The following is a 24,859-nucleotide window of genomic DNA, read 5'->3' on the forward strand; positions in this document are numbered from 1 at the left end:
ATATGAACAAAATTATAGCAGAAGTGATGCCACGTGTCTGGCTAAAAAGAGAGTACTAATTTGTTTATTTGGTAGTTCAATGAAGGCTTCAGTTAGTTAAGAATTGGGGGGGGGGGAAGGGTAAAATTGCGTTCATGTTTGCAGTTTAATCTTTTTATACAATATTAGAAATTTTAAAAAACAAACAAAACACTACATTTTCGCAAATATTAGTGGGTGCTTTCTTGTTTGTTTGTTTGTTTTTTGTACTACTTGAGCACTAAAGCGGCCCTCCAATGAGATGACAGTGCCAACAGTGCAAGTTTGAGACAGCTGATATAATAAAAAAACACAATGATAGCAAGCCATGAAGTGGCAGAACATTACATTTCATCTAGCCTAAAGCTGCGTCCACACAGGGAGAGATTCACAGCGATGTGGCGAGCAGAAACCATAGAAAGTGAAAAAATTACTCTGAAGATGGTTATGTTGGCTCACAGAAAATCTGGTGTGGTGTGCATGTTTAAATATAGGCTCCAGTGCCGTTCCATTGGTTTATCTAGTTTATCTGTCCTTTTCCAACAAAAAAATCTAACCAAATCCCAGTACTATCATACAGAGCCCCTCTGATGACATGGTCCAAAAAAATACTACTTCGTGGGCACGAAATGGGAATAACGTGCCCACGAAATACTTATTTGTGGCAGGCACCTTCAGGCCTGGTGGGTGTGGTCCTGCCAGCTGACCGGTCACACCCAAGGATCCTCACACACACCTGGCACCAATCAAGCCTCGTCGGAGGAGCTACAAAGCAGTGTGGCTGAGAGCTCCTCAACGCTGGATCGTTGAGTGACTACCCTTCAGTGTTCCCAGCAAAATCAGTGAGTGCGAGTCTGTCGCTTTGTAGTTGTGTGTTAACGGCTTCCTCTGTGAATTTTCCAGCAGGAGTGCGGGAACGGGAGAGCAGCAAGCAGAACTTTCACGGGAGCGGAGACACGGAGCAAGAGCACTGAGAAGGAGACACGGCACTGGACTTGGAAACGCACAGGGATTTATTATTGTGTATTGTTTACTTCACTGTAAATAAACACACTGCATTAATCGCACGGAGTTCCGCATTTTGAGTCCTTCCCCACACACCCACGGTCTGCCACGCAGACCATGACAAAAATAAAACTCAATCATTCTGTCTCTGGCCATGGTGTATAGGTTTAGCCTACTCTTATGCTTATGTCTCTACGCAGCTGTCCAGGAATTGTATCAATGTGATGTGCGCACGAAATACTATTTCGTATGGCCACAAATAAGTATTTCGTGGGCACGTTATGCTATTTCGAGGGCACAAAGTAGTATTTTGTGGCCACAGTTTATTTATTTTTTGGACTATGTCATCAGAGGGGCTCCGTACTATCATGCTACTGAAAGGATTAAATAAATTAGGATATTGATTTATAGCACTAACGCATCCACTATCTTTGTAATGCCATTATCTTTAAAGGTAACAGTGGAGAGATCAAGTGTAACACAAAAAACACATTCAAGTAGTAAAATTCCTTTACACTGTATAGTAATCAGTTAATTAAAAGGTTGAGCAGAGTCTTAACTTGAAAGGTTTGTTGTTCCCAGTGTGGTGGTAAGGAGGTCAGGCCAAAAGGGCGGAGTTTTATAATGGCCACGAAATCAAACTGTCAGCTTCACAGCCATACACAACAACTGAATGGCTCCCTGTGTGTGCAGCTTAACTTTAATGCTATTTGGATTTTCATCTTCCTTTACACCCACTGTTATAGAAGACTTTTATGTGTGTTTACAAATATTTCAGCTGGAGTGCAGATAAAATACTCACTTTCGTCAAGTTGAAATAATTTGCACACTTTAACCTTTGTGTTCCTTCAGTTTTTTATTTTTGGGAACTAAGGGAAGTCTTTGAGCACAAGACTTATTACAGACTTCAGAAACAGTCACCACTCCTTAAAGAGATCCACATACAAAGACAGGCGTGGGCTGACTATTACTACTAAGTGCTTTTTTTAATAATGTAATCATTTACTGTAATAATGCAGTAATGACAGCCGGCTACTCATTGATCAGAGCATCAGCATTTCAATTTGATTTACTCTTGTAAGGATTTTGAACTTATTACAGAAACCATCAGCAGGCTCTGGGAAATCATTATCATTATTAATCACAAACAAAACTAACAAATTTTACAAAGGTTACACTTTATATCCCAAAAGTTTGATTGTGTTCATCTGGACGTAGCGTTTTCAGTGGGAGAAATGTTTCGTCATTCATCCAAGTGACTTTTCCCCAACCTTATGAACAGTACATTTACACAATGACTGAAACTAGCCCACTGAGTGAACAATGGGCTGTGAAGTCAGTTCCTTGATCACTTACACTTTATAATACAGCCTGTGACTAAGGGCACTATTGGAACTTCCATATATTTTATTTGAAATTACAATGTAATTATATTTAAATGCACATACTTAAAGGTAGCTACACTAGAATAAGGTAAGTCTTTTTTTTTCTTTACAGAAAACTAATAAATAATTATACTGTAACTAAATTTAAGTACTAGTGTACAATTTCACTGTCATTTTGCAGAAAAACAAACAATATTTTACATTTTACAGAGTGGATCTTGGCTTTTTACATCTTTATATAATATTCATTATGTTGATGTGGAGGATCGATATTCTATTATTCAATTATTCTTGTATTTTACCATTATAAGTGTGATAAGGATCGTTCTTCCCTTATATATTAAAAATAAATAACAAATAATAATAAATACCATCAGAATTTGCAGGCTTATGTGACCTTGATGATGGAAACAAAGTCTAACTTCATTTTTGTTTTTTCACAACCATTATTAGATACAACTTTCAAAATGAGTGTCGTTTCCTGTAAAATACCTAGAAGTCATGTACTACCTAAAATTACTTATACATTACTTAAATTAAAAATTAACTCATAGTATTATTATTTATTGTAGCATATCTACTTTAAGTATTTGTAAGTAAATAGAATTACACTGTAATTTCAAATACAGTACACTAAAGATCCATTCAATTGCAGGGGAATTACGCTCTTAATTGCAAACTGCATTACAAAGTGTTACCGAATGTAGTAGTAATGACAATAACCATTAGCATCACAGCCTTTGCTGTCCGTGTATTAGAATTTTAGTGCTCCTTTGCTCCTACCTGTGAGCAGGTATTCGCCTCTCCCCAGCCACCAGTATGACATCACAAAGCTGTCTAGTCCGCAGGTAGCCCTCCATCTTGCGGAAGGTGACATCAGCATGGGACAGAGCGGTAAACATGCACTCCTCCGGACACGCGCACTGCTCCATTGACACACATGAGGACAGCGTGGCACTACTGTTAGACGTCCTACGCCCACACAATGGCACACAGACAAAGACAAACATCCAACAAACATACACGGACAAAGACAGAAAGAGAAAGAGACAGTAACTTTCAGTGGATTTATTGGTGAACAAAGAGACAGATGTGTGAAGAGAGCTACACCAGCTGTTCTGAGTCATCTAATGTACCCTCTTTGTATGTCGCCAGGAGCAGACAAAAGATCTTTAATGGTTCAATTACTAGGAGTAAATGGCCAGATAAATTTAGCCCTCTTTAAAGAAAATCTGCCAATTAAATAGCTATGGGAGCTAAGCCCATAGGATATGCAGTAATTTACTCTGCTCCCTAATGGCAACCAGTTTCCTTGCATTTATACCAACAACAGGAGACAGAGCAGAGTTTAGGACCAGGAAGGCTTCGACATTACTGTTGAGTTTATTTGTGCATGCGTGTTTGTCAGAGATGAGCTACCCTGTGAATTATCAGCCATCATGACTCCCAAACCAGCATTTAATTTATGTGAGCCAGTGCTGTACTTCCATTTTTAATTTAACAGCAGAAGAGGCAGGACTGGCCCTGCAGCACAAAGACATAAAAATAAACTGATACTCCAAGGATAATATGAATTCAACTCCACAGTCAGGAGAGAACTCACACTCTTTTAGTGAAGTGTGTGTGTGTGTGTGTGTGTGTGTGTGTGTGTGTGTGTGTGTGTGTGTGTGTGTGTGTGTGTGTGCTCAAAGCTCAAGCTGTTTCAAGTCAAACTGTCTTAAATTGCAATTTTTCACTTGCATGTTCTACCAGGATTGAATAAAGAGAAAGCTAGAAAGAGATACACAGACATAAATTGTGGAAAAGGTGTTACAAAATGTGACTTTTGTACAAAACAATTTAGAGATTGGATTATTTACTCAGAAATCATTGTCACGTATTGGTGTAGCATGTTAAAAAAAAACTATCACTTGGCACTTGAAGTTGCTATACATATTTTCCGATCCATAATTTTTTATACGTTTGCACATAAATAAATACAGACAGACATTTCCTCTGAATTTCTTTGTGAGATGAAAATGATTTACAGCACTGACATTAAATATAGGATTCATTAGCTCAAAAGAATGTGTAGTTAAAAAAATTTTTTTTTAGTACTGGGGAATTACCACCTGACCATGAATTTTTACATGGTTATTTGTGTTCACTGTTTTAGATTTTCCATCCTACAGCTTTTACTGTTTTGTGTTGAGTCCCAATAGTCTTATCTGTTTTCCTCAGACATAGCAGGCAACTGTTTTGAGCACGGCAACCTCCAAAGGTCCTGTATACAACATAGACTGTATATTAAAAAGATGGATGCATCCTTTTCTTTCTGTTTATGGGTATACACATTTTCTGTTGAGATGCTTTTCTACAGACAAAATCTGCATCTTAATTAAAAGTGTATTTTTGTTCCCCCACCCAACTCAGAAAGGGCATTTTAGGCAGTGACTAAGCATGTATACATAATTGATGCATGCACAATACAGGAGAAGAGACCATTTTACTGTTACTTTATGAACTTCCCTCTTATTTTTAGCCTTTTAATAAATAGAAATGTAGACTAATGTAGAGTAAATGAAAACAAAACCAATACTCATGGTTAAAAAAAGAGATTTATTACAAAGTTTATGACTTTTCTTTGGCTCTTTCGGGGTGGAAAAAGAAAAACTCCTTTGCTCAGGAAAACTAATATCAGAGTGATGCACCTTGCTGAAAAGCTCACACTAGGGCTGTGTCAAGTCATCCTGTCCGTGATTATACCACCACAGATTTTTACATCATATCAGAATATCAGTGATATAGCAACACCACACCCTCACGTTCCCTAGCAAGCCTGGCAACGACACAATACCAGGCATGCTTGAGAGTGAGAGCAGGTTAGCTCCCCGATGACGGTTTAGTAACTAAAAAGAGAAGAAAGCTACTTCAACAACCTCCAACAAAAGCAGCACACTTTGCTTGCTTGCTTCTTGCTAAAGGTGTAAACGACAAATTTGCTTCATAGTTTGAGGCATCATCGAGTACAACCAGACTACAAAGGCTCGGCTGGAGGAGGATGTGCTAGCAGCTGATGTGCAACCCAGTGGATGGAAATGGTGCAACAGAAGCGCTTTAAGTAGCTGGTTAAAGAGCTCGACCCAAGATACAACATCCCAGAAAGAAACTACATTTCAGTTTAAACTGTATTATGTGACAATACTGTGCAGACTCCTGAAAACTTCCAAGGTTAAGTATTAAGCCAGCAGCTTTTGCCTTTTAGAGTTGCCAGCAGCAAATCTAATGCTGTTGCTGCTGGCATCTTGTCATAAATATAATTATTGCAAATTTCCTTGAAATAGTGTGATGAAAATTTGAGGATATATCACCCACCCCTAGCTAGTCCTAGCTAAAAAACAAAGAAACAAAAAACTTAAGGATTCAAAACAATAGTCTACAAACTGGAGTGTGACCCCAGAGTGGCTACAGCCACCTTCAATATACTGTCTATCGCCTGCTCAGCATCAAACCTAATAACCTGCTACTGCATATAATGAGGCTGTTGCAAATATTCTTAATGTGATTATAATTGAATATAAAAATAAATTAGAACATTTGTGTATGAAAATGAAATCTGTTGTGGAAAATAAAATCAACATTACCACTTTTTGTCTCCCGAGTGACACAGAAAGCAAAGCTGGCTTTCCACCTTTAGATACAACGCTGCCGAGGGGTTAACGGCGCATCCAGGAGAGTGAGAGCAGTGAATGATTTATCCTACCTTAATTAGGGAACATAAGTGGACAGATGTGAGCTGAACAACTGAGGGTCAGTGTTGTTAAGTTCTAACATTCATCTAGTTATCATTTTCTTCCTTAAAAAAAAGTTCTTTTGTTTTAGCAACTTTTCTCCATTCTCCAGCTGCTTCCATTTTCACACCGGATACTCGTCCTGATGCAATCCCCATGGGATCTGATTCTCCTCTCGAAATCAGGATCTTTTGCTTGTTAGGCGAATGTGTGAACCACTCCATATGGAGCCAGGCTGTTTCTATGTCTAACACTTTGCAATAACGGTGAGCTAACAACATATATAAGCCAGCTTAATAGTTAGCGCTTGTGTCTATAAAAATGTCTTAAAAATACAAAACTCTCAGATGCTCAAGCCCGACAAGGATCTAGAGAGACTGGAGATGTAACACAAGATTTAATGGCTCAACTCTGTTTGGGTTTTTGATAGCCCTAACATAATGAACCATTTTTCTAGCTAAAGACTCTTTATTTATCAATAACCGACAGATTTACATTTATGTGGACAGAAAAGCGACCTCTTAAGCGGAGGTCCGCACCTGCTTGATGTTAGAGCAGGCATAACAAGGTCACCATTTTAAACCAAGTTAATGCAAGCTTAGGTTTTACGAGATAAGAACTCATTTGTGACTTTAATGAACAAACTCTCACTCTGTTTAAAAAAAAGAAAATAATGTGCACCTGGTGCGTTTATGCACATATTTAGTATAATCACATGATTAGGGATGGGTATCGTTTAGGTTTTATCCAATACCAGTACCAAACCGGTACTTTTGAAACGGTGCCGGTGCTTAAACAGTGCTCGAACTGGTGCTTAAAGAATGGAAAACACAAAATTGGTCCAAAAACCTCTCATGTTCAGCTGTTTTTTTTGTAAAAAGATAACAATGTTAGACTTTTCTGCAGCTATAGGGCATATATGGCATCACTCTTGGCTGGAAGCAGTGCTTAACCCTTTAAGACCTACCATAGAACCAAGTCCGCCAGAGCTTATATTATATTTTTACATGCTGTGGAGCCATTTTTGGGAGCATTTCAAGTTGCTATACATCAATACAACCATTATAGCCCAAACTTTAATAATATGTCTGCATTAAGGGCATAGTAATTACATAAATTGCAAAAAAGTGCAATAAACTACAAAAAAATTGAAAATCGTTTTTGTTTTTTTTAACATATATTTCTAGTTAGAGAAATTTAAGAGGCTTATCCCTCAAAACTGTAAATACAAAAAAAGTTGCACAAACTAGTTTCCCACCACAGGAAATTTATTTTAAGTGTCTTCATAGTTTTATTTTTGAAATACACCAATTTTCATATACTGCGGGAAAAACGAAAATAAATATTATAGTGCAAATTTGCAAAATAACAGCATATGCATCAAAATAAACTATTTCCAGCAGTGCAATTTGAGTCCTAAGCATCCCAGAAACGACACAGAAAGTCATAAGGTCAAACATAACTTTTAAAAACACAAGTATAGGCTCATAAGGCCCCGATGGTAAAAAACTACATTTCCGCAAAATGACGTCACTTCCGGTTTCGGGCAGGTCATGCCGGACATGTGATAGTTCACGCTGATGGACGTAGGAAGTGTTACAAACAGCTGATCGGATCGGCAAAGCGTGTTTCTGGAATATTATGTTTTTGTTGCTGCAAGTGATTTTTATGCAGTTTTTGCAAAGCTATATGTGGAAGGAAACTGTGACCTAGGACAAGCTGATGGCATAAGATGTAAGTACAACTCCTCCGGTTTCATATGCAAAAAAAATTATTGCACTAGCTTACGTGGTTGCAGTGCTACCGGGATTTAAAAATAGTTACGCAAAATGGAGCGTGTCTGCTCCGACCGGCTTTAAAGGGTTAATCAATGGAAAAAAAACACAAACTTTGTCCAAAAACCTCTCATGTTTAGCTGTTTTCCACTTTTTCTTTGGTCATTTTAGCCTTTTTGGTCAGGGTGAAGGGAGTATGTGCCATCAAATAAGAAGACAGCCGCATGTAACTACGACTGTGTTTGCTAGTTCACCTTACATGCATTAATGTAATAACGTGGTTAGCCTACTCAACGTAAATTACACACGAACAACATTAAGCTACTCACGCGGAGAAGAACGGCTGCTGCTGCCATCATCATCCTCATCATTTCTGCTACACTGGCAGGGCTACGGGCCAGGACTCTAATCTTCGGGTTTTTGGGGGATGTTGCTAACTCCGGGTCCGATAACAGGCACCACACCCGCAGTAGAGGTGCACGATGTGAGGTCTTGCAGCAAGCTATCAAATATGGCACATTTCTCGGCTTTTAACAAAACGCTATGCGTCGCCAGGTGTTTCATCAGATTCAAGGAGTTACCTCCTTTGCACAGTATCACCTTAAAGCACTTGTTGCTGGCTGCTGAGTTTGCATCTTTTGCTGAGAAGTACAGCCAGACTTTGACCACTTCGCTTTGGGCATTTTTAATCTGTAGCTCTGCTCTAAAAGAACGTACGTACCTGGGCCCGCCTACTATCCTTGCAAAGGTAAAATGATTGGCTGGAATCCAAAGTGTATGACATCTCAGGGAAAAAAAAGCACCAAAATAAAGCACCGAAATGTGTGCTGCTTTTCGGTCTGGTTACTACCGTTTATGTCAGAATGGCACCGGATACCGGTACCCATCCCTACATGTGATACAGCCAGGCTCATCTCTGCCTATGTGCATTCTCTCTCTGTCCTGTTCCAACTTTCATATCTCCAACTAATCTCATTACTCACTCTCTTCATTCCACCTCATCCCAACATTAATCTTTGCCTCAATTTTCTCCCTCTTTCCTATCCCATTCCAACCCTCCAAGGAGGCTTTTTGGCTGGCTTTCCTGCTCTCTAGCATGTGCATGTGTGTGTGTGTGTGTGTGGATGTGTGTCTGTAGACGAATGGTGTGGCTAAATACTGCCAGAGGAGACGGCTTTGAAGTAGGGGAACGCTGCCTTCCAGTCCCCTTAACTGAGCCTGGCAACCACTCAATATGGACAGAGAGAGAAAGGAGGAAGAGAGAGTGTGTGTTTAGGGCAAATCAACACCATGAAGCCAGATTTTTTAAACCCCCGCACCAGGCAAGGGCACTCGCCCAACTGTCATTGGGTGTCTCTCTCCCAGCCTCTTTAATACGCTCACTTCCCAACACATTAGCAAGGGAAAAAAAGAAGGGGTGGAGGGGGAGGGCAATGAGTGGCCAGGGGTGGGCAGAGATGAATGTGGGACAGGAGGAGAAAAAGGGTAAGTAAGGGAGGTACACCAGGATTAAACGAGGGAAAGCTGGGTGGGGTGTGAAAGTGAAAAGGAGAGGAGGAGATGAGTGGAGCCGAGCAGCGCCTTCAGTCGCTCTGGGATTCTGTGCGCGTCCCTTCCCATGATCCCATTTGGGATTCTGCCACCCGTGTTTTGGAGTATCACACTGTACACAGGAGCTCTCTGAGGATGAATCGCACAGAGAAACACACAAACAAACCCCCACACACCACAAAACAAACATGCTGAAAAGCTACACATGTATGCAGCATACACTAATGTCTGGGTTGGTATGGCAACAATAATGTGTGCAAGGACATGGCTTCGTCTGTATACGTTTCCATTCAGACTCGTGCAGTGAAAATTTTCTCTGCCTGTGTTAACGAGGCATGTGCGTGTGTGCGTGCTTGTGTTACTATTAGGCAGAAGTAATTTGCCGTGTAAGCGCCGCCGGACTACCATCGTCACTGAAGATACGACATTAAGCCTTGCATAACAATGGGTATTATTAAGACCTCAGTTTTCTCCTTCACAAGCAGAAACATACACGTTTGCGGTGAAAACAAGTTCATGAAGAGACATCAAAGATGAATCGGTTTTTTTAAAAATAGGTATATCAACTTTGGCTCTGATGAAAGCTGTGTGTGCACACATGTGCGTGCATTGTTTCCAATGAACCTTTTATATTTTCTGGTAGCCTTCTATCGTACTCGGTGTTCCCCATACACCTCGTATGGGGAACACGGAGTACGATAGAAGGCTACCAGACGCATTTTGCCTGTATAGTAAACACACCTAAAGAAGCTGCCTAAACATTGCTCGTATTTTACAACTGCATCACAATAATATAAGTGTGGTTAGGACATCCTAATTACCCTGTTTTCCTATCTCCAAGGCAACTATTAATTAAATGGCTTTTTCACACCACTACAGCTGGATGGTCACACAGATGCAACACACTTCTTTCCGCATGTGAACACAAGCATGCAGAACCCTAAGGATTAAGAATAAAAGCCTTCGACTCTGATGCTGAAAACAAAACAATACAAATGTCAAGTGCAGTATGCAGCAACATGCAGAGCTCAGCCCTAGAGTCATATTGTAAATGACTCTGAAAATCCCATAAGCACAAGAGTGAATTTCTGTTTGTGTTTGCATGCATTGTCTAATAACAGAGCCTGACTGGTGAAGTGTTATTCACCAGTCAGGCTCTGGTGAAGTGTTATTAGTTGGTTGCAGTCAGTGCACCACACCCAAATGTACTCAGCCCTCACCTTCTCTATCCATCTTTCCATCTGTCTGCATGTTGAGAGTGGTGAGAGCATGCTGTCTGAACAGCCTTCTTATTCTATTAACTCATCAGGGGGGAATTCAGCTTCCATAGACCCTGTGTGCGCCAGAGATCAAAAGGAACAACAATAAAGAAAATAAATGATAAATGGCCTGTATTTGTATAGCACTTTTTCTAGTCCCTAAGGACTCCAAAGCGCTTTACACAACCTGTCATCCACCCATTCACACACCGGTGATGGCAAGCTACAGTGTAGCCACAGCCACCCTGCGGCGCACTGACAGAGGCGAGGCTGCCGGACACTGGCGCCAGCGGGCCCTCTGACCACCACCAGTAGGCAACGGGTGAAGTGTCTTGCCCAAGGACACAACGACCGAAACTGTCCAAGCCGGGTCTCGAACCGGCAACCTTCCGATTACAAGGCGAACTCCCAACTCTTGAGCCATGATTGCGAATAAATTCACATTTTCTATTTAATTGTATTTCTTCCTTTTGAGCTATTGTACTTGTTTAAGCCATTTCATTTGTCGTTAATATTTGGCCTACTATAACACATGATTCCAACGTAAATGAAAGTAGATCCCATCTTAACAACGCACTAGACTGCAAACAGCCCAACTAGAAGAATTACAGCTTGCCAAATGCTCTTCTGATAAGTTGAAGCTAACACCGAGGAGTTCTCTACTTGTTTAAACTTTTCAGGGAAGTGTGCGTCTTTCACACAACTAAGTGCAGAAATTCTGCTCACAACTTTCACCTGAAAAGTCAGAAACTGCCAACAGCATCCCCCTACTACTACCTGCAAGAGCTGGAGTCTGTTTCCGGGTGGTTGTTGTTCTCCTCGTTGCATGCTGCTGCCGCCACCGCTGCTGTCGCCGCCGCCGCCTCCTCCTCCTCAACCCCGGGGGGCTCGGACACCAGCTGGGGTGCAGGGGCCTCCCCGGGGGGCTCCATGCTCGTCACGGGGCGAGAGCGACGTTGAGGCGGCGGGGAGACCCAGGACAGCGCTGCGGAGGAGCTTCGGCACTCTGGCTGGCTGAACGAGCGGGGACAGGCGCTCCCCGTCGCTCCAGCTGCCGCTCCTCCCGGACCGCCCCGACTCCCAGCCGGATCAGCAAACTTTCTGCTGCTGCCGCTGCCGTTACACAGGTTAGACCCAGCGCTGCCACTGGCCACCAGACCGCCGTGACTCCCCGCACTGGGGTTTACGCTGTTTGAATTCGAGTTGCTAGAGCCGCTAACTGAGGGTCCGTCTCCGGAGCTGCCGCCCGCTCTCCTGCCGGGGAAGTAGTCTCCTAGCGGCGGGGAGTGAGGCGGAGGGACCGCGGGGTGACCGAACCACCTCCATCGGATTCTCAGGATCTGCTTCACATCGAACTCCTTCCGCGAGGAAGAGCCCGAGCCGCTACTCGACATTCCAGGGCTCGACACGAGGAAATGGCGGGGAAGATCCCGTGCCGCTCTGCCGTTAAAACTGTACACTGCACTGCACGCGCGTCTCTCCTGGCAACCGCACGCCCGGTAACCGCGACTGGAGGAGTGAGCTGAATATAGCGGAGTATACAGACACACAAAGAGAGAGAGGGAGAGAGGAGGAGGAGATCTACTCTTAAGAGCCAGAGCATTTCAAGTAACCACAAACATCTGCCACAAGGACACGTTCATGTCACAGCTCTGCCAAATGACACAGAGCTGAAAGAGAGTGGACCATCACCATCACCGTCTTTTCCCCCGTCATTACTCAACAGACCAGACAATCAGTCGATATTAATTAATAGGAGATGGAAGCCAGCAGACAGGCAGTTTGTTGTGCGCGCTGAGGTCGATTAGTCGATCAAAATGAAAATAACGACCAACTAGGGCTGCTGCTAACTGTTTTCAGGATCGATAAAGTAATTTTTGGTTCTATCGATCAATCCCAGACCACTCTGGAAAATGTAAGAAGTCCGTGAAAAATGTGAAATTGCTTGTTTACTAAAAGGATGCAACCTTCAAAGCTGAAAAAAAGAAAAAGTGCTGTTTCACTTGGTGCCTGAGGCTGCAACCGAAAGTCAGTCCCCACGGGCAGCCATGTTAAAATGTCTAACGGTACAGCCTTAAAATGCATGTTTACAACCTGCTGCAAAATACAGAGTTGGCAGAGTGAACATTTTGTTGTTGCTCTTTGATACTACTTCAAAAAATTCTTACAACTTAAAACTTTTTTAGCTTTAAAAAGTATTAATGGGGGTATTTGACCTAACTCACGTTGCACTTTTATTTAAAAAAAAACACAAGAGGAGAGGCAATACTGTCAAACTGTTGCAGTTTGGCTTGCACTCACACATGCACAAGTCCCCAAATCACAGGTTAAAAACCAAACTCCACAGTCACACCCTGTATAATTAATAAACCTGTGCAGTGGGCCACCTTTACAGGCTACAGGGTAAAATCCATAATTACAGTAATAAAAGTGCAAAAATAACTTAAGCTGGAAGTAAAGCAGGAGAGATTGGGGGTGGCTGTAGTGCAGAAGGTAGACCAGGTCAGCCACTAGTCGGAAGGTTGGTGTTTCAGTACCTGGCTGCCGTAGCCCTTGTGCCAAAGTAACCTTGGGCACGATACTGAACCCTGAGGTGTTCTCTGATGCCTTGATTGGAGTGTGAATGTTAGATAAAAGCACTTAATGAACTTAGATATAGGCATGTTGTGTAAAGCGCTTTGAGTGTTTAGATAGAGTAGAAAAGTGCTGTTTAAGAACTTTTTGCCATGTTTTCCCCCAAAGTACAAAAAACGATCGACTGTTAGTGCAGAATAGCCTCAACAAATTAATATTAATTGTAGCAGAATCGTGCTTTCCAACTACCTATAAAAGCTAAAGAATAACCTCTTTTTAGCTCCAAAGAGATGTGAGGGGTACCCATAGTCTTACCTGCACAGGCCCATACGCTCCAACTCAGCTTCCTCCTCATGTGGCCAAGAACTAAGCTACTATTAACCAAATAATTACCTTGAGCTTGAGCTGCAGTAACATATTGATGTGGGTATTAAATTTCTTCATTAACAAACTGTATGACTTCATTCTATGCATAGCTGCTTTCTTCTTCTTCATATTTTGGCTGCTCCCTTTAGACGTTGCCACAGTGAAACACCCCATCCCTAGCATCCTCATCTCTCTGCCTTCTCTACATCCACAAATCTTATCCGTGGTATTCCTCTTTTTCCAACTTCTTCCAATTTCCAACATCCTTTGTCCGGTGTATCCTGTATCCCTCCTCTGCACATGGAGGACCATGTCAGCCGTTTCTCCAAAGTGTCCATCTGATACACTCATTTCTAATACTGCACCATCCTGGTCAACGTCAATAAAAATCTTAGCACCTCCTGCTCCACCTTTTTCTTTCTTTGTGTCCAAACCATATATCACAGTAGGCCTCACTGCCATCTTATAAACTTTCCCTTTCACTCTTGCTACTTTTCTTCTGTCATAAATGCAGTGTTGGGACTAACGCGTTATTAAGTAACGCGTTACAGTAACTACGTTATTATTGTGGTAACGAGCACGGTAACTAGTTATTATGCCAAAACCAGGAACGCGTTACTCGTTACTGGGATTTAGATTGGCTCATTATTCGTTACTTCGTGTGGTGGCTATCGCAGAGCTTCCACAGATTCAATAACAATAGCAAGTGGTGGAGGCCAGCAGGTGGATGAAGGAAAAGGGAGGCAAGAGGAGAGACCCGAAGCGGCCGCTGGGCCGAGAGTGTCAGGTGAACTGAACTTCAGGTAAGAAGTTATAACCTGCAGTCCACCTGGGTCAGATATGAACCAAGTTTAGGTGGAGTTTATTTTCGTTATGCTGACTTTTTCGTACTGCGTGCTAGCTAGCATGACGGAGTTTCTATACAGCTGGGTGGTGCTATGCTACTGATGTTGAACTTTATTTTGTTCATAAGTTTAATTATTAGAGTTGCCAACCGTCCCGTAAAAAACAATTCCGTATTCTGGTATTCAGAGAAAATATTACGCGTTTCTTATTGAGGTGAAAAGGAACAGTTTGTCCCGGACTTCAGCTACAATGAAAAAGACACAAAGCTGGAGTTATTCTGTGTTTACGCTGCACAGCTGCCTCTTCTTCTCTCATCCTCTCCCTCTCCTGTTTCTACTTCAATCATGAAACTGATCAATGATCAGCTGATCGGCTTTTCTCTCTTGTTTATTTATCGTCTGCTTTGCGCCAGAAAGAGGAAACCAGTGGATGTCGCGGTAAACAACAGCAGCACTTTTAAGCTTGATCAGCTGTTGTTAGAATTTATTTAATATTAATTTCTAGTATCAGCTGATGTTGGCTGGAGCCACAGCTGTAAAGCTGCTGGTCATGATATCGGTTTGGTTATGTGATGAGAGTGAAACATGAAGATGAAACCAGGAGATGTCCTTACTGAATCATCAGAGCTGTGATGGAGAAACAGGTTTACCTTTTAGTTAACATGAATGAGTTGAAGGGAAGTTATGAACTGTTTCTGAGAGACAAATAAAACCAGGATCCTTTTCTAAGTAGCTGACAGCTGGTAACTGTGCAGGGGCGGATCTAGCAAAGTGTTGCCAGGGGTCCATGTAGGGCATTAAAAGGGAAAGGGGGGCACAAGGAAATACTTTCTTATTCTCATTTAAAATGTCTCACTTTTTAAAGAAAATAACTATCTGAGTCTTACAACAAACGATTTATAGATTGATACATATATACCATCAGAACAGTGTACATCACTGTCACAACAGTGTTTGTTTTCATTCAAAGGCTTTGTCATTTTTCCTATAATGGTGGGCCAGTCTCTAGTCAAAATGCCCAGGACGATTTTTTTGTCCCAGTCCAGCTCTGTATGCAGCTCATCTGCAGTCTGGTGTTACCTACATCTTCCTATTCAGAAGGCAGAATTTCCGAGTTCTGAGTACAATCGAAAGCACCACGACTGCAGTTTTTGCGTTGGATGTAAAAAGCAGGCTAGGATAGAATTAGGCGTGGAATTTCTCTCGTGGAAATGTGCACATTATTTTTTCCTTTCTATTGGTAGGTGGCACAGTGCACTTGTGGCAAGTAAGCAAGCTAGAAAACTGGCAATCTTGCTGGGTATCCAGTTACGGAAGCAACACATTAACAAGAGAATTCTGAGTAAAACCAAAGTTACTTTCCCTAGTAACTAGTTACTCTGAAAGTAACGAGTAACTTGAAGTAACTGAGTTACTTTTGATAGAAGTAACTGAGTTACTTTTGATAGAAGTAACTAGTAATGTAACTAAGTTATTAATTTAAAGTAACTTACCCAACACTGCATAAATCACAAATCATATTCATCTCCACCTGCTCCACCCTACCTGGTCTCTCTTTGTCACCTCTCTTGTCCCCCCAGGTGTATGTCAGTAGAATTCACAGACAACAGTGACCTTTAAGGAACCCGATAACTGCATTTGTGTGTATTTTTAAAGGACTATCTAACAAATTACGGTTCACTGTGTGGTACTTCAGTTTTGCTGAGGGAAATTCTTGTAGTTTTTTTTTTTTTAAAGTCCACGCTAATTAGCTGATATGTGTGTGCGCATTGCACCCACGCAGCTTATGAGTGCAGCTTGCCAACCAAGCTACTGCTCCACCCTTTAATCCACATCTGGCTCCAAAATAAAGCAACAGGGAAACAGCTAAAACCTTCCAAATGTGGAGTTCAGCGGGTGACGCCACAGTTAATTTTGTGATTTTCAAGTAAATGCAACAAACATCCCACTAGTGTGAGGCTGAATTTCACATAGTAACAATTTTGGTATTCACCTTTAAAAAAAAAAAAAGAGCTTTAGTGTTCAGACTCTGGTTGCAACAACAGGGCACGGTTCAGGTTACATAGGATAATTTGTAATAAGTCGTTACAGAGCTGCTAAGAGACAAACAGGTGTCTTTGTAGCTTTCAGTGAACACGAAGGTTTGTGAGGCTGCAGCAATCATTACATGGTAATCAGAGACTCTAAAATGTAATGAGGCGGTGGACACAACCTCTTCATCATCTTCTTACCTTGTCTAATGGTGTTCACTCACTCCTTTCTGCACCCTTATTTCTCTGAGTCGCCGTCCATGTTATTGCCTCTGAACAATCTTACACTTTGTGGAAGCTGGCTGCAATACACTGATGTGATGATTTGTTTCTTACGCAGATACTGAAAATAGCCAGCACTGCCTCAAATCACCACAGCGGGAAGGCCTGAGTTCCTGAGTTTTCCTTGAGAATAAGATTTCACCACACATGCACAATCTTAGACAGACATGTCTCTTGTTTTTGGCCCATGCACATGAGCTTACTCTTCTTCTCTATAAGCCATTACTATCATCCATCCATTACTACGCTCCCTCCTTCACCTCCCCCTTTTCTCTCCATCTGCAATGCAGCAGCTATTCATGGACAATAATGATCTGTGGGAGTGGGCCCTGTGGGAGCCATCCCATGCAGACACACTCGGGGCACCCGGCGGCCCAGCCAGGCAGAACCTTCTTCCCTTCCCGCAGTAACCCCGGGACGACCACAGGATGTGCCAGAGCCAGAGAGCCGGAACACCTTATGTTCTGGATGGAGTCCCACCAACAGGAGGGGAGGGATGCTTTAGGAGTCCCACTCTAGCAAAAATCAATAAGTCAAACAGCTGAGGTCAGTTTGTGAATTACACAGATGGGAGATGTGTTACTCATAGATTGGCCCTGCAGAGCAACAGCCAGTCGGAGAGATTCATTCTTTCCATAAATAAATGACTGAGAGGAGCAGTTTAATACGGCCGATTTAACTTTCACCGCTTTTGTTTGCCAGGTTCTGAGAAACAGGGCTTTTCTTCAGCTTCAGGATGTGCTGATGACTAAGTGCAGGACCACCCTGCTGCTTTATCCGATCAATACTACAAAGTCAATACAAACGCACACAGACACAGGCACATAGAACACACACACATAAACCAAGGCTTTGAGGAAGCATGAAACCAGCAGCAGCATCATTATTAAAGCAAAGAAGTAACAAAAAGTCAAGGAAGCGAGAATGATTTCACAGTGACACATCATACTCCTTTAGAAGGAAACACTTTAACTTGTTAGAGACACTGGACTTATTTATACATGCACTCGCCAGCCACTTTATTAGTTACACCTGTTTAACGGATTACAATGCAAATATCTAATCAGCCAATCACATGGCAGCAACTCAGTGCATTTAGGCATGTGGACAGGGTCAAGAACACCTGCTGAAGTTCAAACTGAGCATCAGAATTGGGAGGAAAGGTGTTTTAAGTGACTTTTAACATGGCAGATGTGCTTCTCTGAGCATTTCTGAAACTGCTTATTTACTGTGATGATCCCACACAACCGTCTCCCCAATGGAAAAGAGAAAGTATCCAGTGAGCAGCAATTCTCTGGGAGAAAATAAATGCCTTGTTAATGCCAGAGATCTGAAAAGAATGGCCAGCTTCCTTTGAGGTGATAGGAAAGCAAAAATAACTCAAATTACCTCTGGTTACAGCCAAAGCATGCAGAAGAGCATTTGTGAATGCACAACATGTTGAACCATGAAGCAGGTGGATTACAACAGCAGAAGACCACACCAGGAGGCCACTCCTGTCAGCTAAGAATAGGAAACTTAGGTTAAAATGCAGATGGGATCAACAACATTGGGCAATAGAAAATTGGAAAAATGTGGCTTGGTCTGAAGGGCCTTGACATTTGGATAGGTTCAGGTGCTTTGTGGCTTAGACTGCTACTGGATGTGTAATGGTGTGGGGGGTATTATCTTGATACACTTTTCAATACTAACTGAGCATTGTGTAAACACCACAGCCTATCTGTCTGATAGCCCCATGTCACAAAGCTTAAATCATCTGAAACTGGTTGTTTGAACATAGCAATTAATTCACGCTGCTCAAATGGCCTCCAACATCCAAAAAGCACCTCTACGATGTGTTAGAATGAAAAATTCACAACAAATGTGCAGCATGTGTGATGCCATCATGTTAATATGGACCAAAATCTCTGAGGAATGTTTGCAGCATCTTGTTGAATGTATACCTCAAAGAATGAAAGCAGTTTTGAAGAAAAAAGGGAGTCCAACTTAGTATAAAAACACATATTTCACATGTGCAAAAGAGCTAAACAACCTTAATTTAAATCTATCGGCATTATTCTGCTTTCTGGAGACCATTCTCCAGGCTGAGAGACCACAAGGCATAACACATATAAAGGCAGGTGCAGTGAAGGGCTGCAAAGATGTATAATACAATAATAGTTCCTTTGATTTCATGTGACTTTCCAATTACCACTGAGTCTGTGCAATTTCCCCACAGTGAGAGAAATTTATCACATAACATCTATGTATGCATGAGCACAAATCCTGAGATTTCCAGTACAAATCTGTCATTTAACTGGTGGGGTTGTAAATAATGTGATCTTTTATTAAAATTAAAGTTATGCTGTGTTTAGACCATAGAAACTGAAAATGGATGTGTTTTTTGAAAAGTGAAACCAACATGGAAGTCCTGTGATTGCACAAAGGTTTGTGAGACAAAAACCCACGACTCCCACAGCAAACATTTCCTGATCAGGCGAGTCGCTTGTTTCAGGTCATACTGAATAAAATACCAAGTTCATTTTGTAAAGCGGTCGTTATTAAGAGCCAGAGATTTCAGCACTGGCCCCTTTTTTGTCTCTTCCGGTTTCAAAACAACGAGATGGTGATAACACTCAGCTTCACTAACCAGTGAGTGATGTCACAGTGGCTCTGTCCGTCTCTTATACTGTCTATGGTTTCGCCTCCTTGTAATTGTGTGAATGCTCAGGGGTATTTTTTTTTTAGATTAAAGCCCACTTATTCTGTTAAAAAGGGCCTTCAAGCAGCGCTGCATTAATAACAGTTACACTTCTGTTTTTAATTCACCTCGTTGGCTCATGAACACTTCCAAAAAACATTTTTCATTTCACCATCCACAGATTCAAGATCAAAGTATACAAAGAAGAAAAAAAAATATGAACAAGATCCAGAAATGCCTTTTCTTCTCCTAAAATCACTTAAAATGGACTAAGAAGAAATGGAAAACTGTCTTTTGGTCTGAATGAACTAAACTTGCAATACTCTGAGGAAATGATGAGCATAGGGGCAACATCTGGCTTGTTTTACCACACAGCTCAAAAGCCAGCATCTGTGATACAATTAGGTTGCATTAATGCACGTGTCTTAAGAAACCTTCATATCTGAAGTGAACTTTAATACTAAATGATACACACGTGCATATGGTGCAGTCTAGCAGTTGTCCTACTTTTCAGACCTGTCCCCTCCTGGTGATGTACGGAGCATTAGGAAATGAAAAAGGCTTTGCCAAGACACCAGTCTCCTCACTTCCCAATAAGCTACAGATCATCTTAAGAAAAGATGAGGTGAAACAACACAGGAGTCGGTATAAAATGTCTTTGAAATGTCTTGGTGGCATTAAATTCAAAATGACCACACATGTTAGAAACAAACAAACAAAAATAAGAACAGTTACAACATATATTTGATATTTGATACGGCATCCTAGAATTACTTTCAATTAAATGAGTTTCAATGATTACATTCGACTGTACACATACAGTCTGTGTTTGACTTACTGTTTTTTGTTGTTAAAATGGCAGCTAAGTTAATAATTTACATACCCATCTTGCACATTGATTTACTCTCGTAACTCCTAACTGAACATAAATTCTGCATCAGCATCAATTTGGCTGTGTTCCCTCTTGCGAGTGGATTCCTCCCAGACATGAGTGGTTATATATTTACATCAGCTTGTGTTCTGGGAACCGAGAATAGATTTCACATTTCATTTATGTGCTGTTGAGTTTAAGAGACCCTGTATTAAAGGGTTATCTGGATAACTTTATAATCCTGCCTTCTCTCTCCCACTGAGCCCTCCTCACAACTATAAAAAACCCCAACAACTAAGGAGTCAGAGAGCAAACCAATGCATTTCTGTGCTACTCACGGTGGAAATGCACTCCTGTTAATGGGGGAGGCTGGGAATGGGGCTCAGAGGGGGAATGAAACAGAGGAATGACGGGTCATTCGGCTCTGGTCTCCTTCAGTTGGATCTAATCATTGGTCACTTGGCAGAAGCCTCCTTGAGCGGCCTACTGTTATTGGTCTCCTGGCTGTGGTAGTCCAAGGCTATCACTCACAACTCTCTAGCGCAACTTTATGGCTCTACAACAACATACACAAACACACACACCCACACCCAAGAAAATGACACCGTGAAAGTCCCTTCACACACACTCCTCCCTTGATAAGCTTCCTGTTTATGTGCATTCACGCATGCATGCATACTGTCATGGTACTGGGTCTGGTGTTCAAAACAGTGTTAATGTTTTAATTATTAATATTCTGTAATTTAGTGGTCGCGTCTCAGTCTGTGTCTCATGTTTCCCGTTTTATTTTGATAGTGCCTCAGCTGGTGTTAGAGTGTTCAGTTTTGCTTCCTCTCAGTCTTGTGTGTGTGCGATTAGTCCCAGCTGTGCTTCCCTCCTGGTCCTCATCCCCTCATTACCCTTCTGTGTATTTAGTGCTCAGTCTTCCACTGTCTGTTGTTGGGTTGTCTGTTTACCTCCCTCATGTTTCCTAAGTCCCAAGTTTCTGTATTGTGTTTCTATGCACCTCATGTCTTTATGTTTAGCGTTCCCCAGTTTAGGCTTTTGTTAGTTTATCACAGCCTCCCATCGCCTTTTGTTTGTAGTGTTTTGTGGAGCCCAAAATAAAGGCTCTATTTTTGTTAATATCCACCTCCATCTGCATTCGGGTCCACGTTCTCTTCACTCCACGTCGTCCGCCACTGCAGACGTGACACATGCACTAACATACAGCTGGTAAATACAAATTGTAGCACACCATCTGATTCATGCACATGTACTTCATAAATATTCAGCTACGCACTCTCAAAGTCACATAAATACAAACACAGAGTCAAATAAAAATAGGTAGCAGCATCGAGGGAAAGCTGTCGTAAAAGATTTTATAGGGCCAGAAAGTGAAACATTATCTGTCTGGCCTTGCTGTGATGATCAGCTCATCTCTCATGACTGATGTTCATCCTCCAAAGGGCCTCTTCCAATCTCTGTCTTTACTTATTCCCTCTTCCTCTTTCCACTTCTTCTTTTCTTCCCTACGGTTGGCTCCGTTTCGAAAAATCTCTACTTACCCCCTTTGTTTTCCTTCCCACCCACACTCTCTGCTTTTCTCCACAATCTCCTGAGGAAATTGAGGTTGTTGCATCCCTGCTATTATACTTCGCTCGTGTCTGTGTGTGTGTGTGTGTGTGTGTGTGTGTGTGTAATGGCGGGACTCTGGTGCTGATTCCCTGAGGTGTGAACCTCCAGGGATGTCACTACAAAAGCTATTGTTCCATATAGGCATACACCCATCAAGACTTGTTTTCAAAATACGCGGAGCATAAAGCTCTGAAGATGAGCTATACGCCACCTATAGATTCAGCATGCATACACATGACAACCAAACAGTGTACTTTCATTCAAGTCACGACCACTGCATCATACACAGGCATTAACACTGCCAGCTTTGGTCTGTTGTGTTGCTTGGTACTGTAGCTGCAGGCGAGTCCGTCCTTGAGACTCAAAGCAGGCTCAGACCGGCCAAGCAAATAATTACCTCTCCACATTGCCACACCAGCAGCACCCGCCCATCACATGAATGAGGCAGGGAGTGTGTGTGTGTGAGAGAGAGAGACACACAGAGAGAGGAAGATTGCAATTAAATTCATCTGGAGGCACAGCATTTAATATAATTGAACAGAAAATAATTTCACACCGACTAAAGGATTTACAAGGCAGAAGGATTTTGGAATGTGAGTGAGTGTGTGTGTGTGTGTGTGTGTGTGTGTGTGTGTGTGTGTGTACTCTAAGTCTGTTAATTCAACTCAAAAACTGTAATTCAAAGGTTGAGTAGCATCTTACTGTACATTATCCATCCATTTCATCTTCCTAACTGCTTATCCAGTTCAAGGACAGCCTATCCCATCCATCACTGTGTACAGCCCGGGCAGGTCGCCAATCTATCTCATGCCTGAACCAGAGAGACAGACAGCCACTCACAACTAGCATCAACCTGTTAACCTAACATGCATGTCTTTGGACTGTGGGATTAAGCCAGAGCACCCAGGGAACATGCAAACTCCACACAGATGGGCCCCATAAGAACGCTGGAATTTTCTGGCATGATTTTGTACCTTTTATACCTAGTTTCCTCATGACTCTGGGGTTTCCCTCACATGGGGAAAGTCAGAAATGCTGATCACATGGTGTTAGTTGAAAACTCCAGTTTTATAGACAGCGACCTTTGCAAACACTGATGCAAACACCAATGATTGCTTCCTGAGTGGAACAGTCATGTGATATTGTTTTTGTTGTAAATGTGGCATTTTTTGACAGACGTTTACAGGAAGTTTGACACATGACCTCTTTCATCATGGGAGGATTTTAATGAACAAAAAACAGATTGACCGCTGAATTTATGGGATGTTTCTGAGAATAACCACCAACATTTCGAAACAACCTCTAATTTTGTTGCTCAGCTCGTTATTTTGAGATCTGAAAGTGACAACTCAATTCTCAATTTAAAGTAAAAGCTTTGCCTTTTGAAACTTGTTGGTTTCAGGTTAAGTCACAATTTTTACTTTGCATGCAAACATTCTCTGTTTCTGGTTTGAGTTGCACTTTTCCGGTCAGCGAGCGTTTTCAGGCAAGCCGGTCTGTTCCGCTCAAAAAACTGGTGACCGTGACAACCTGCTAGTGGGTCAATGGGAGTACAGCTTTTTCCATACTGAACAGAGATTGGCAACTGGTCTCTAGTCCTGTGCGACTGAGGCCTTATGGAAAGTATTGCAAGTTTACTTTCATAGCCCCATAATTTATTTCTCAGCCTGTGCTGACTCAAGTGAAGTCACTGGAAGCAATTTATTTGGCTTTCATGCAGCTCCCTCCTAAGCATCAACAGTCTTCGTCCAACTTTTTAGCAGAAGCAATAACTCTTACATCTGTAAACAGACATCATCGTGCAAAATTGATGGAGTTGCCCTTTAAAGTTTTAGTTAATGGGATGGGGAATACATTCTGCCATAGAGAGCCCTCACAAGCATGGAAGCACAACGCATATGTGTGTATCTAATTTGAATAAAACGCAGACCACCTTCAGCTGGTAATTTACCTCTTATCCCCTATCACATCAGTCAATAACACAACCGCACACATCAAGGATACTTTTCTCTGTGCGTGTGTGTGTGTGTGTGTGTGTTGCTCTCTATCTGGATTCAGGATGTGTGTCGGAGCTCCAGATGGACTTTGTTGTCCCAGTTTCCCGACACGTAACTAACAGGAAGGATGAAAGAATGAAAGAAACTCACCATCAGATTCAGATGCCTCGCTTTGCTGCTCCTTCCTTCACAACTTTCTCTTTTTTGATTCCCCCTCCCCCCATCACATTACTGTTATCGGAGAGAATACATGCAACAAAATTCATGAGCAGTGTTGCTTCAGTCCATGGTTGATTTCTTTTCATGCTTCCTTTTCATTTCTATTCCTCTGTAATCTCGCTCTGTAATATCCTCCCTTGTCCATTTACTGATACCCTCCTTCACTTCATTCCCATCCATTAGGCTTGTTCTCTAATTTCTTTGCCAGCCTCCACCTTCAAGAGACAGAATAATGGTTTGAGAAGGCCAGTATTAATTATGTGTGTCTCATGTGTGACTAATACAAGTTTCTGAGTGCAGATACAGTAGATTGTAATGAGTGGGAGTAAAAGAAAGAAAGAAAGACAGGCAGCAAGAAAATGAGCAAATGCCTGTGTGATCTGAGACATGGAAACTCAGCAGGCATGGATCAAAACACCCAAAAGGCCCACAATTACATCTATGCCTTGCGCTGACAGAGGGACACACAGACACACACACACACACACACACACACGTACACACACATACACACTCTTTCTGATCTTGTATCGGAGCAAAACCTTACATCCTGCTCCCTCTGCACTGAGCGAGACTTTGACACACTTTTACTGACATCCTTTATTAACACAGTGT

The 24,859-nt window shown here is 41.9% G+C and overlaps 1 protein-coding gene across 2 annotated transcripts in view; it reads right to left on the bottom strand.

Annotated features, from left to right (window-relative positions):
• The window catches only part of klhl5 (kelch-like family member 5), a 67,783-nt gene that overhangs the window by 27,183 nt on the left and 15,741 nt on the right, over nucleotides 1–24,859 (bottom strand). Inside the window, exons 1-2 of one of the 2 annotated variants that reach the window (XM_005741152.2) lie at nucleotides 11,541–12,911; nucleotides 3,192–3,380 (exon numbers count right to left, since the gene is read on the bottom strand). In XM_005741152.2, the coding sequence (XP_005741209.1) occupies nucleotides 3,192–3,380; nucleotides 11,541–12,157 (806 nt within the window). In that variant the 5' untranslated portion in view covers nucleotides 12,158–12,911. Of the gene's footprint in view, nucleotides 1–3,191; nucleotides 3,381–11,540; nucleotides 12,912–24,859 lie in introns of those variants that run through there. The other variant, XM_005741153.1, reaches the window with a different exon arrangement.

The sequence above is a fragment of the Pundamilia nyererei genome, unplaced genomic scaffold, assembly GCF_000239375.1.
Source record: "Pundamilia nyererei isolate P.nyererei 1_Seehausen unplaced genomic scaffold, PunNye1.0 scaffold00107, whole genome shotgun sequence".
Lineage (NCBI taxonomy): Eukaryota > Metazoa > Chordata > Actinopteri > Cichliformes > Cichlidae > Pundamilia > Pundamilia nyererei.